General features: G+C 50.5%; 4 protein-coding genes and 1 non-coding gene across 5 annotated transcripts; 3 read left to right on the top strand and 2 right to left on the bottom strand.

Annotated features, from left to right (window-relative positions):
* Nucleotides 1–689: 689 nt before the first annotated feature.
* Nucleotides 690–2,426, top strand: B0T23DRAFT_394092 (Zip-domain-containing protein; the record flags this gene model as incomplete). The annotated part of the gene is made up of 4 exons (XM_062838109.1): nt 690–880; nt 940–1,044; nt 1,101–1,747; nt 1,807–2,426. 4 exons carry the CDS (start codon nt 690–692, stop codon nt 2,424–2,426), a joined length of 1,563 nt encoding a protein of 520 aa, XP_062696160.1.
* A 1,012-nt stretch (nt 2,427–3,438) lies between these two features.
* Nucleotides 3,439–3,537, bottom strand: B0T23DRAFT_t102. Its single transcript has one exon. It is a non-coding gene; the product is annotated as a tRNA-Ile (tRNA).
* A 549-nt stretch (nt 3,538–4,086) lies between these two features.
* On the bottom strand, nt 4,087–5,727 carry B0T23DRAFT_96258 (uncharacterized protein). The gene is made up of 2 exons (XM_062842053.1): nt 5,525–5,727; nt 4,087–5,456 (listed from the first exon to the last, which is right to left on the bottom strand). The coding sequence occupies exons 1-2, from the start codon at nt 5,632–5,634 to the stop codon at nt 4,217–4,219; spliced, it is 1,350 nt and encodes a 449-aa protein (XP_062696161.1). The 5' UTR covers nt 5,635–5,727; the 3' UTR covers nt 4,087–4,216.
* A 924-nt stretch (nt 5,728–6,651) lies between these two features.
* B0T23DRAFT_96261 (uncharacterized protein) lies at nt 6,652–7,337 on the top strand. The gene has a single exon (XM_062842054.1). The coding sequence runs from the start codon at nt 6,800–6,802 to the stop codon at nt 7,214–7,216; it is 417 nt and encodes a 138-aa protein (XP_062696162.1). The 5' UTR covers nt 6,652–6,799; the 3' UTR covers nt 7,217–7,337.
* A 609-nt stretch (nt 7,338–7,946) lies between these two features.
* B0T23DRAFT_411177 (uncharacterized protein) lies at nt 7,947–11,067 on the top strand (the record flags this gene model as incomplete). Its single annotated transcript, XM_062839431.1, has 7 exons — nt 7,947–8,811; nt 8,881–10,053; nt 10,126–10,188; nt 10,260–10,690; nt 10,750–10,761; nt 10,845–10,965; nt 11,006–11,067. Exons 1-7 carry the CDS (start codon nt 8,166–8,168, stop codon nt 11,065–11,067), a joined length of 2,508 nt encoding a protein of 835 aa, XP_062696163.1. The 5' UTR covers nt 7,947–8,165.
* Nucleotides 11,068–12,689: the final 1,622 nt, after the last annotated feature.

Genomic DNA, 12,689 nt, shown 5'->3' on the forward strand with positions numbered 1-12,689 from the left:
GAATGTGTCGATTCCTCCCTTGTACATAGTAGTGATTTCGAACCTCTTTTTTTTTTTATTTTTCGCCAATTCGCAGTCCATATCCGTCTGTGCAGGACTCGCTCGGCACATCCCGCGCCCCTCGTCGCCAAGAGCCCAGTCCGATAGATATCCCCGAAAGATGTAAATGGCGCGTCACTCGCTCCGGTTTGTCTGAAGCTTCCTGGACCCTCAATCCGGATCCACCGCCACGAGCTTGGCCTACCTTTACGACCCCGACGACCGTTACAATTTGGAACCTTGAACATCCACGAGGATTCCTCGATCATATACCAGTTAGGCAATTCGACCGAAGCAGTAAACGTCTTAAACTACACGGCGATCTTCATCGCGACCTTGTTCACCGGTCAATCTCACCCTTCACTTCACTCCCGCGAGTCAACCCATCTCACTTGAGCCTCCGGCCTCGCTACTTAAGGAGCTGTCAACGCCTTCAGCCTATACCTCTTTCATCCTTCACTGAGAGAAGGACATCCTAGCCTGGTTTGTTCACGCAGCCCATCAGCTACTCTTACGATATTCGGCAGCCACCAAACGAGGATAGCTTCTCTCCAGCTCACTCGATATCATCTCAATCCCTAGGCTTCACGCAGCCTATACTCCTCTCGTGGCCCTTAACCTCCAGGGCTTCCAGTACCCCTATTCTCATCATGGCTCGCCTACTTCCCTCAGAAAAGAAATTTATCCTTCAATTTGCTTTGGCGGCGCTCCTTTTTCAGTCCACTTCCGCCTCTCAAATACAACACAGAGCGCCCCAGGTCACAGCTGCTCCCACCGCAATCACCGCTCCAGCCGCCGTTCCCACCGCCATTTCGGGCTGCCACTTGCACGATACAGAAGTGTAATTGTCTTGATATTCTCTCGATATGTATCACTAGATTACTGACCTGGCCTATACAGATTCTGCCTGGCTGGTGAAACCGAGTACTCTATCCACACTACAGCCACTGCCACCTCTGAGCTCCCCGCTCAGTTCACAGGATGCCACTCTCACGAGGATGCGCTGTACGTTCTAGTGCCCCCACCTCCCTGGTCTTGTGGCCTATATTAACTGGAAGCAGATTCTGTGTAAACCCAAGCGGCAATGATGTGGAGATTTCACGAGTAATCGAGGAATCTGAACAAGGTCACGATGACCACGACCATGATGAAGATGAAGCGACGTCCTCTACCTCTACCAGTGAGAAGAAATGTCACTTCCACGCTGGGGTCGAACACTGCACTGGTGGTGATGAGCATGAGGAGGAGAGTGCAACATGCGAAAGGACCGACCGGGACTACAACATTCGTCTCAGAGTCGGTCTCCTGTTCGCCATGTTGGCAACCAGCTCCATTGGTGTCTTCGGTCCCATTCTGCTCTCCAACTTTGTCTCGCCAAACAATGTCTTCGTCACCATCCTTAGACAGTTCGGCACCGGCGTCGTCATCTCGACTGCCTTCATCCACCTCTTGTCTCATGCTCAACTCATGTTTGCCAGCGAATGTCTGGGAGAACTTGGTTATGAGGGAACAGCAGGTGCCATCTCCATGGCCGGCATCTTTATTTCGTTCCTTGCAGAGTATCTCGGCGTTCGTGTCCTGCAGTGGCACGCCGCTAAAACGGAGGCACGCAACATCGAGAACGGTGGAGAGAAAGGAGACTCGGCTCAGAGGGCCGAGATGGTTAACATACTGGTCTTGGAGTGCGGTGTTATCTTCCATTCTATTCGTAAGTTAGACCGGCCCTATTACCCTTTCTGTTGGACTACCGCTGATCAAGTATCACAGTAATCGGTATTACCTTGGTTGTTGCTGGCGACACCTTCTTCCTCACCCTTTTCGCAGTAATTGTGTTCCATCAAATGTTTGAGGGTATTGCGCTTGGTTCTCGCATCGCAGCTCTCGGAACTCTCCCGCCGATCAACGCGGCCTCCTCGGTCCACGGCCATTCGCACCACGGTCACAGCCACCACGGCCACAGTCACTCTCACGCTCATGAGGCTAAGCGCTCAAGTCTGCCTACTGAGTCCACCTCGCCAACGGGAACCGATCATGGAGTGGTCTCTGAAGACGAGTCAGCAAGAGTCACCGTCATCAAGCCTGTCTCGCTCAAGAAGAAGCTCGTCCTGGCTTCTGGTTTCGCCTTGGTCACCCCTATCGGCATGGCCATCGGTATCGGCGTACTCAAACAGTTCAATGGAAACGACCCTTCGACTATTATCGCTATCGGCACCCTCGACGCCCTTTCGGCCGGCATCCTTATGTGGGTCGGCATCGTCGAAATGTGGGCTCATGACTGGATGCTGGGCGGCGAGATGACTACTGCCAGTCCTCTCCGCACTTTGGCCGGCTTGACTGCCCTTGTTGCAGGTTTGGCTTTGATGAGCTTGCTCGGGAAGTGGGCTTGAGAGACTTGCTGTCGCACACTCTTCTTTCTGGGATATCCATTTTTTATTTTGTATCTTTTATTTTTTTCCTCTCTCTTTCTGGGATTGGCTAAGTCTCTCCAAAAAAATATTGGGTCTCGGTTATTGGGCATAGCGATTGGAAAATTCTGCTTGGATGGCGTTGAATCACGCAAAAGTTTATTGGGTTTGGATTTGGCGCATACCTAATGAAGCATATCAAGACATAATAGTATGACATGGAAAGAAAGCATTTGAGTTATCGAAAGTAAGCGAGTTGGAACGCATATTGGTAGAGGAGAGACAAAGTTTAGATGACCACACCAACAATTCATGATCTTGGCACACTGAGTTCATTGTTCGAAGGTGACAGTTGGATACATAACCCGACGCCATATCCTGCATTGGGCAGGAAGTAGGGGTCCGAGTCTTGCGTAATTTCGAGGTCGCATCTGTCGTTGATCACCGAGCAGTGTTAGGCGACGACGACATGAAATCTCGCACAGAGGGTTTTGTACAATGGCTGGCCTCAACACATGATAGACAGCGGAAGGGATGGTCTTTATTTTGAGATTCTAAAGTAATTCAAAGGAATTGGTGCCCTTTCCTGCTCGCCTTCATTCGATCGATTCAATCCTAAGGTAGGAATGTGATATCGGGACTTGAATTTGCTAAAACAAAAATATAGCTAGCTATGTAGCTAGCTGTCTCATTGGCATTGTCCCTTTCTTTGTCTTCATTGCGAAGGATCACAATTTGATTTCTTGACGCTTTGTTCCACGGCTCAAGGAAACCAAAAAAAAAATGCGGCACATCCCTGTCCGTAACAATGCACGCACACACACACCCTACATTCTGCGTCGTACCTGCCTGCATCCACGACATGACCTAACAAAAACAAAGTAACACAACAGAACGAAAAAGCTACAGGAAGCGTAGAGAAAAAAAAAAAAAAAAAAAAAGCAAATGAGATTGGCACAACACGAAAAGGGGTAAAAAAAATGGAAAAAAGAAATGCCCAATAACAGGATTGAACTGTTGACCTTCGCATGGACTTGATATCTCGTTAGAGAAGATATTAGTACGACGCTCTAACCAGCTGAGCTAATCGGGCTTAGTACTGATTTTTGAAGTATGTGGGCTGGTTCAGGAATTATTAGGGATGATTTGTTCTGCACAGACACGAACCCGCTTGCCCGCCCCCTTGCTGCTGCTGCTGTGATAATTTTATCCTGAGTGCTTGGTGGACACTCATCGATTTCTTTGGCATACTGTATATGTCACACGGAATACTGATGGAGGAGGAAGGAGAGCGGCTTTGTTAAGGTATTGAGAGAATTTAGTTGCATTAGTTCGCTATCAACTACTGGTAAAAGACTGTTCGATGTCGCCATCCAACACCTTTTTTTTTTTTTTAGTCTTGCCTTGGGCTATCTTTCTAAAACCGGATACCTTAGCGAGGTGAAAACTTTTAAAAAGACCACAGATACGCTGATACAAGCAAATGTCCGCTTCTTGAATACCGAAAGGTAGATCTTTCAGGTAGGTTAAAGGTATAGCCTGCACTGCTCAACTTTGCAGTCCCAATTTGAGTTTTCTCTATCACCTGTCCCTCTCCATATGGGGTATTCCTCCTTCTTCCCTTTTTCGATAATACTCTGCAGACTCACGCTCTCAACCCTGAACAGATATTTCAGGAGACCTCTCTCTGTGCTCTGCTTCAGTTCAATCTTCTAACGAATTTCCAGCGGTCAGTATCCCCCCCCCTTTTACTCATCAACCCTTTTATGAAATTAGGACATACCGAGATCAGGGGATGCGGAGGAGGTAAACCCATCTTGGTCTTCCAGAGGGACAGTGACGCCCCCGGGTCCGGGCTCGGCTAACGCCGATTCCATGGCGTTATAAACAGTCCAAACCAGATCATTGACCTCAAGCATGGACCCATTTGAGCCTAGGTTACCAGGGACATCCGGGCTCACCACCTCCAAACTGTTATTGTCATTCGCACAAGCAAGCGGCGACACGCCCTTGGGGATCTTGGCTATGCGTGCGTGCATGTGCCGGTTGGGAAGCCAATATGGATCGAGTCTCAGGGACATCGGATTGGCCGTGATGCTGATGGTGCGGAGGTTGCGCAGCGCCGTCTTGACTTCGTCTTGCGTGCTGCGGTCCTGGAAGAGGCGGACAAAGCTGTGAAGACACTGGATGGTCTCGAGGTGGTAGTAGTCGTAGAGCTTGACGGCTTCCGTGACGGGCAAGACACAATTTTCACTGATTACGGTTATTCCTTCTGTGGTTTGCGGAATGTCGATGAGTCGGGGGCGGCGGAAGACGAAGCTGAGGTGGCGGAGGTTGGGGAAATGGAAGAGAAAGGTGAATGGGTTGGTTGCGCCGGGGCTGGTCCAGTCATAGCCGCCGGGTTGCAGGTCCTCGACGCGGTCGAGCTGGAGCTGGATTCGGTGAATCCGGCTCAGCATGGCAGTAGGCGCCAGGGAAGCGACGTTGGGTCGACCTATTCCCTGCCAGGGTGAAGACTCGTAGATGATCTCGGAGCGACTATTTCTGTTACGAGAGCGGTGGGAGTAGCTCAGCTGAATAGCCATGGTGTCGGTGTATGAGTTGAATAGATAGGTGGGAAGCTCCCTTTGCGACGAAGGAAGCGGGCTTCCCCAGTACACGAAAGCCAACTCGCGGCTCTCCCTGTTGATTTGGAAGAGTCTAATTCCCCGGTAGTGGTCTCGAGTCCCCAGGAACAAGCGGTTTCCGGGACCGTTGTAGTTGCTTAGAAACACGAAATTGCTGATCAGACCTCGAGGGGCTGTGAGGTAACCGGTGACCAGAACTGGATCAACCGACATCTTCCAGATCTTTTGTCGGAGCTCGGCCGGCAGCATTGGAAAGAGGGAAAATCGCTCGCGAAGCTTTCCATCTCTGACCGAGTGGGCCAAGCTGGACGGTTGGTTTGTGTGATTTAGAGAAAGCCACTCGAAATCAGGCAGTGGGGTAAGGGAGGGGACAGATTGTCCTCTGCTAGTTCCATGACTGTTAACCATGAACACGATGGTCATTCAGATAGACGCTCCGAGTCTCTGACTTACGCTTGACTCTCCTCCGGTCGACATCGCACATGATCGATGAAATTGTTGACGATGCCCTCGTAGTCGGGCTCGTCCGTGATTAGACGGTAGAGCACAGATTTTGGTGTCATGGCTAGGTACTTGTAATCCTGATAGAGATTTCGATGACTGTGGGTGTTGTTAACTTGTATCGTGATCACAAGTGGTATCCGAGGCGGCAATAGCGAGAAGTCGCGGTGTCGATTATTAAAAGGGGGATGAATGTGCGTGTGGGATACAACACAGGTGAAATTTAAGTACTAGGAGGTCCGGACATGTTTATTTATATGCGAGGATTAAACCTGCAGGTTCTCGATGCGAACATCTGTGCTGTCCGCAGGTTTGCGTGCGAGTGAATAGGTGGTCGGCGTGAACAACCCACAGGTCCGTGAACAGCCTCAGAAGCATTGAACCTTCGCCATGGTATAGTGAATGAGACGGATCAAGGTCCGCGTAGTAGATGACTGCCAGCATGAGATGGAAAACTGTCTCAGGCATGTTGATGCTATGATGGAGGCAAGGCTTTGGCCGAAACCTTGAGAATCTTCCTAGAAGCTACTTTACTTTCTTTGCCCTTAAAACGCCGTCCACGGTGCCTTGATGCCCCTTCACTGTAAGTTGAGGGTTTAATTGCTTGGCATCACGATTGTGGACGTGGCGGGTACTGAGGGATATTTTTTTGGTCGGGGAGTTCGAAAGCGACCGGTAGTACTAGATATTAAAGGGTTGGATACTGATCTTGAAATTATGGTGCATCCTCCCGTTCTAGATTGTTAGTGTGCTTTATACCCTAGAGCCACCTTACTAGAGTAGGCCGTCGTTGATATGAGCTTATATGACCTGAGAGCTTTGATTGACTTGCGAGCACAGGGCTCAGGCGCTTGCTCTGGGCGACTGCTTGTACCAACATAACTGGATGAACAACAGGCACTAGAACTACTTGTTGAATAGCAACATCCATTCAATTGGAAAGTCTGAGTAGACACCGGTAGTTCGGGGTTTGCTGGTGATGTGAGTTGGGTTGTCCATGCTTTAAAGCACTTGCTTGCTTGATCCCACCTTGCTGTCTCCCCAAACCAGACGCAGAAGCGCCGTCACTTGATGTATTAGTAGCCGTAGGTGGATATTTGGTGATGATAGAGGACATACTAGTTCGGCCCTGATGATCAACAAGCCGAATCGGACACCAATTATCACGGAAATGTGTTATTGTATCAGATGTCACATCCGAGTTGAGCTAGACGATAGCGGCAGCACATGTCGTGCCCGAGGCATATTGTCTCTGTCATTTGGATGTCCTTGTGTTCTTGGGTCATCGCCCGCGGTTTTGAGGGGTTTCTAGTCCCTTTCTCGTTGCGATGGACGACGCATCTCCTGCACCTAGCACAGACAATTGGTACTTTGCTTTATCATCGAAAACCTTTTGGCAATCTGATGCTGAAGATTCTCGTCAGCCCTGGCTCTTCAATGTATGATACGTTGTCAAGTGGAGCTCCGTTGCTCCCTCACCTATCTTTGATCGGCCGCCGGGCTGATGGTAGTGAATGGCACTGCCACACGGCTGCGGAAATCAACGATCCGAAATGTTCTGGTAAAGCGCAGGCTCGTTGGGCACTCTGGCTTAATGTCCAAGTGGGTAGGTCGAAGGTTGCAGCCAAGCCAGATGAGGACTAACGCTCCAACCTTCTAGAAACTGTTGAGCCTGTCGTTGACGAGAACCTTGCAGAAGGCCAGGAGCAATTGCAAGAACGAGTGGTGAAGTTAAGGCGGGTTGCCTTTTGGGGCTGAGCTTGACTCCGTCGCGTCGTGTGATAGCCAGATGTGACCCCATCTCACCCGCATCCCGTGCGTTTGGTTGCTGCCTGTTAGGTCGCTACGTACTAGAAATGGCAAAGCAATTGTCAAGCCACAAGCCACTTGGACCACTCGCGAGTTTAAGAGGAGGGGCGACGGATGATATGAACCTAGCCGTAAACGCCACCGAGGCTTACTGTCGGTTACTGTCGGTGTCGAATTTGGAAAGTACCCTAACAGGAACTGAAGAACCAGATTCTTCCATTGTTGACCATGAACGATGAAATGCACCTTCTATTTCGCTGAGTCGCACTCGAGTTTACCGAGTCCATTTGTGGTCGACAACCGCTACCCTGGCTCGTCCCCGACAAAAAAGTGGTACTTTTCCAGAGTATCAAGTATGGCAAAAGGTGCCACCTTTTTTGTCAGGGACGAGCCTGGGTGCCCGACGGGACCCTTTGTCTGGACCCTTCGGCCGGGGTACGATGTGCCCTGTGGGTCAAAGCGGAAGAGTGGAGCTCTGGGGTAGAGCCCAAGGGGAAGCCACCTAGAGGTACCTAACCGCGGGGATCTGCAATCGACAGCCGGTATGTATGTAGTACGTACTGGGGAAGGGTACACCATGTGCTGTAACGTCCACTGTCAGCTCAACGTCGACTTCCCAAACTACTATAAAAGGCTTCTTCCCCGCCAACCGTCACGATACCTTAGCTCTGAATAACAGTCAACCTTTCAACCGACCATCGACCTGCCTGGCAAGATCAAACAAGACTGGCGGTGTACTTGTGGAATTCAACCATCTCTATGAACGGACAGATCCCAGTCCACCATGTCTCGCCGCTTATCCATCTTCGGGAGGCTGGGTCGCCGAACCTCATCGGCGACGGAAAGCACTGCAATCAGCAATGAGACCGACGGACAAGAAATCGATGGCAACCTCGCACCGCCCCCAGCCTACACCACCGTGGACGAGTCGGCCACGGCGGACTTGACAGCTGCCTTTGATCAACTAAGCCTTTCCAACGCGGCTTCCGATCCAACTGTCGATACCTGTCTTGCCCATTTGAAGCTGTTGTTCGCCATCCAGTCCATGAAGGAAGAGATCGGCTATACAGATGGCCTTTGGGGACTGTGGGACTCCCTTGCCGGGCCTTTCAACCACCTTGAACACACATATGCCGATAAGAAGAAAACCCCTTCTGATTCCAAGAAGCCCCTTGACAAGAACCTACTGGAAGACGCCGACAACGCTGCCAAGAAGACCCTCGAGAATCTCAGCAAGATCCGCGAGAAGCGATGGGCCTTGTTCCTCGCGAGAGCTACCCAGAGATACGAGGCGTGGTGGAAATCGCTGCCTGGCAGTCAGCCATTGACAGAAAAGGACATGGAGGAAGATAAATCCTTTGGATACCAAACGTTTCCTACGGATGACAGTGCTACCTTTGATTGGAGCGAGGACAAGTTACCTCCTCTTGGTATGTCACAGACTCTCCTCCAGAATTGTGCTGGGATTAGCTATTCCTTTTGATACTGACTCTGCACAGACGTATTGATGGTCTGGCATACCCACATGCTCAACCCCCGAGCCTTCCTTGAAGATGCCATGCTAGCTGGCTTGAGAGGCTTCTGGAATAGAGGACTTCCGTGGCATTTGGTCAACGCGGCCATCGACTCCGACTTCAGCTACAATGTAATGGATCAGTGCAAGGCCCGATGGACAAAGCAGACCGGCCTCTCTTGGGACAACCAATCCGATCCACTGGTCAAAGAATTGCAATGCCCCAAATGCAACACTAAATTGTCAATCCCCTGGACAACATGCTCTCGGCCTGAAAACTTCCATAATCAAGCTGAACCATTGGACCTTACCGGCACTGGCTATGGTGACGGCAACCTTCAACACACATGCAAAAGCTGTGGTATTACTATCTGTAAGGAACTCCTTTGTGCTTTCAAGTTTGTCAAAGACGTTGAAGCCTTGCTTGGGCCTGCAAACCGGCCCATCCCAGGAACCGTACTGGAACCTACAACCGGGAGACCCGTGATAGTCCCGCCTGAGCCTGAAAGATCCATCTACCCTCGCACCTTTCCCAACCGTCTTCTAAAAAGTGGATGCAACTCTATTCGGACAAAGGTGATCACGCTCATGGTCTCCAGGCCGAACCCTACCATGCAGGACATTCGTGTTGAAATCGAAGCCATTCTTGGGAACAGCACATGGCTGAGGGAGATCAACAAATACTCGAATCCCAGGAGCGCTGCATACAAGGTTGGCCGTGCCAGTAAGCTCAGCATACGAAAAATGATGGGTCATTATTGGGAGAACTTCAGCCCCTTTGCACTCGATCTGGCTGGCGCCGTTGTGCGACAGGGCATCTTCATTGAAAAGATGTACAAGATTGACTGGCTTCACAGCCCGTCAGCAACCGACACCATGAAGCGACTTCTGCTCAAATATGCTCGTTTCTTCACCATCATGCAGAAGAATCCGACCAAAATGGCAGTCCCTACCCTGGATATCGATCTCGCTTGGCACACACATCAGTTGAGCCCGAGCAAGTATTACAAGTACAGTATCAACACAACCGACAAGTACATCGATCATGACGACAAGGTTGAGGAGGGGAGATTGAGTGAGCAATTTGAATGGACCAGCAAGGAGTACCAGGATACATATGGAGAGGTATACAGCGAGTGCACTTGTTGGTACTGCGAGTGTAAGTTGGACCCGCCAACCAACCGTCCGAGCTCCTCGTTTCTCGGTCCTGACCATAACATCCGTCTCTTAGCTATTCGGACCTCGCACGTGAACTCACTTGGTCAAGTGCTGGGTGTTTCCAAGTCAGAGAAAAGTATGTATTCCCGTGTATTTCCGGTCCGGTCACTCAAACACAGTTTGGATCGCTAACCAACTTCCTTGCAGTTGCCGAAGCTTTCCACACCTCCGAAAAAGCCAAACTCTGCCCACCCGACAAGTCTGCCCACATTTCTTCCCACAACGCCGTGATGCTACACGTCGATCCTTCGCAGCCTAATCTAACCATCCAGAACCGTGTGCGCATGCAACTCGCCGCCCTTCACCAAAAGAGACTGGACGACGCATACGCCAAAGCCAAGAAGCGTGCCGAGAAGAAGGGCAGAACTATTCCGCCCCGGGATGCTGCGTACTACGACCACTGGGGATACCCGTACTACATGGCCGGGCCCTACATGTACCCCATTTGGTTTACCCCGGGCCTCTACTACGGTTGGGATCCGGGATATATTGCCGGCTGTGGGACCGGAGCCAATGGAGCTTGTGCTGCGGGCACCTGCGGAGGAGGCGTTGCTGCGGGTGGTTGTGGTGGTGCCGGGGTAAGTTATCCTCATTCCTATGATGATGGTGGACGTGATGCTAACGTGGATTCGTCTAGGGATGTGGTGGGGTAAGTTATTCTATATGCGTGCCAGCTGGTGCAGGAGGAAGCCCTGCTTGTTCATCAAATGCTAACGGATTCTCTTTGCTTAGGGATGCGGCGGTGGTGCTAGCGGTAGTGCTTGCGGCGGCGGCGGCGGCGGCGGCGGGTGCGGAGGGGGTGGTGGATGCGGAGGAGGAGGGGGAGGAGGAGGAGGAGGAGGCTGTGGTGGCGGTAAGTTAATCCTAAATGAGATTCGTGAAGAGCGATCAAGATACTAACATCTGTGGTACAAAGGCGGATGATGCTAGGATTCCTTATGTTCAGGGTTTATAAGCCGTGATGGTTATTTTGACGACCAACGCTTTTTCGGATACGATATCTATGCTTTTGAATGCGCCAGCTTCCTTTTGCTTTGGTTAATTCGTCCTGTTTTCTGTGTTATTTACGAAGCGGAGTCTCAACAAGCGTTGTCTAGCAGATAATCCATGTTTACAGAACAGTTATTGTTTTCCACATATGGATTGACTTTCAAATTCTTAGAAATCGAAAGTATAAGGTATAACCTTATGTACTTTAGCGGCCGACAAATGACTCATAAAAAGCTACTTCTCGCAAGCCACACCGTGCTGAAGCCTGCCATCCATGGCAAACTCTTTGGATATGACCACGTAAACAGGTAAAAGGCAAGCACGGGAGTTCCGATGCGAGTGTTATGAACTTTACGTTTAGCTGAATGTATCGCACACTCGCCTGTTCATCAAACATATCATGATCAACCCTCTTTCGGACGCAGAAAGGTCATGGATAGCGACTATCGTCTTCCTAGCATCAGGAGATGCGACGGCAATAGCAACAGTCGAGCCAAATCTCATCAGCCAAATCGGGAGCGAAAGCTTTGGAGAAATGAGATGGGCAAGCAATTTCCAGGTAGATGATTATATGATGTTCGCCTCGGCTCACAAGCCCCGTTACTCTGCTTGGACGGCAACTCACCCCTCTCTTTTGATGGACTTAGCCTGGACACCATCATCATTCATACTTGGGTTATTCTGGCTTATGGGATTATCATCACAGCATGGCGGCTACTATAGGGGCGATATATTGGTACGACAATCAACATGGCAAGTTGTCTTCTTTGCCAGCGACGGAAGCACCACGAGATGCAGGCGAACGAGAAGTTATTGACAGAATCCACCATCCCTACGGCCGTCAGCTCACTTAAATTCTTAGCAGCCTTCTAGAACTGAACCATCCTCCATTCTTCAGTGAACGCGTCTCTGTCTTTGGAGCTCCTGCTTCTTAGGTACGGCAAACCAGGTGGTGCAAAATATGACGACGCATACAAAAACAGAAAGATACATGAGTGAAGCATAATATTGAAGGAGCCACCTTGCTCGTCGTTCTCTACTGCCCAAGATAATGAAGAGTGTCTTACAGCCTAGTGCCGACAATGGTAGCCATGACATTCGTGCCTGCCACAAACAAAATGAAGATAAAGTTGGGGACCTTCGGAAAGAGCATTCGGCCAATATAGCTGGAGAAGAGTACATAGGTGGAGAAACAGGATCTGATCCTTCCGTCTGGAAAGACTGTTCCCCATTCCAAACTCTTCTCCTTCACAATCACGACCTCGAGTTGATTTCTTCATCACTGCAGTCGAAGCACCACACACCCGCATCATGAAGTCCAGACGAACCACTGAGTGGGCCCCGTTTCCAAGTCCGTACACGAAAACCAAGGACTGGCAGCGTTTCAAGGCAACCACCGCCGGCACGGCTTATCCTGTTCCTTCTCCCCACCACCAGAGGCTCCCGTCGATGTTGCGTAAGTTGCCCCGGACAGTGTGTCACTTTCATTGTCATTTCAGTTTCAAGCGGCCCTTGATGCCGTCTTTCCGCTTCCAACCATTGTAGACTTTCGAACGGCCTTATACGCCGGCGCAAACCGCCGAGAGT

This window comes from Neurospora hispaniola (genome assembly GCF_033458365.1).
Source record: "Neurospora hispaniola strain FGSC 10403 chromosome Unknown B0T23scaffold_2, whole genome shotgun sequence".
In the NCBI taxonomy this organism is placed as follows: Eukaryota; Fungi; Ascomycota; class Sordariomycetes; order Sordariales; family Sordariaceae; genus Neurospora; species Neurospora hispaniola.

What these genes read in the sequence shown, in the direction of transcription:
- B0T23DRAFT_96258 (XM_062842053.1), bottom strand. Translation starts at nt 5,634, where the DNA reads ATGACACCAAAATCTGTGCTCTACCGTCTAATCACGGACGAGCCCGAC. An exon ending in CGACCGGAGGAGAGTCAAGC is followed by an intron (nt 5,457 to 5,524) that starts GTAAGTCAGAGA and finishes TCATGGAACTAG; the next exon opens with CAGAGGACAATCTGTCCCCT.
- B0T23DRAFT_96261 (XM_062842054.1), top strand. Translation starts at nt 6,800, where the DNA reads ATGTCGTGCCCGAGGCATATTGTCTCTGTCATTTGGATGTCCTTGTGT.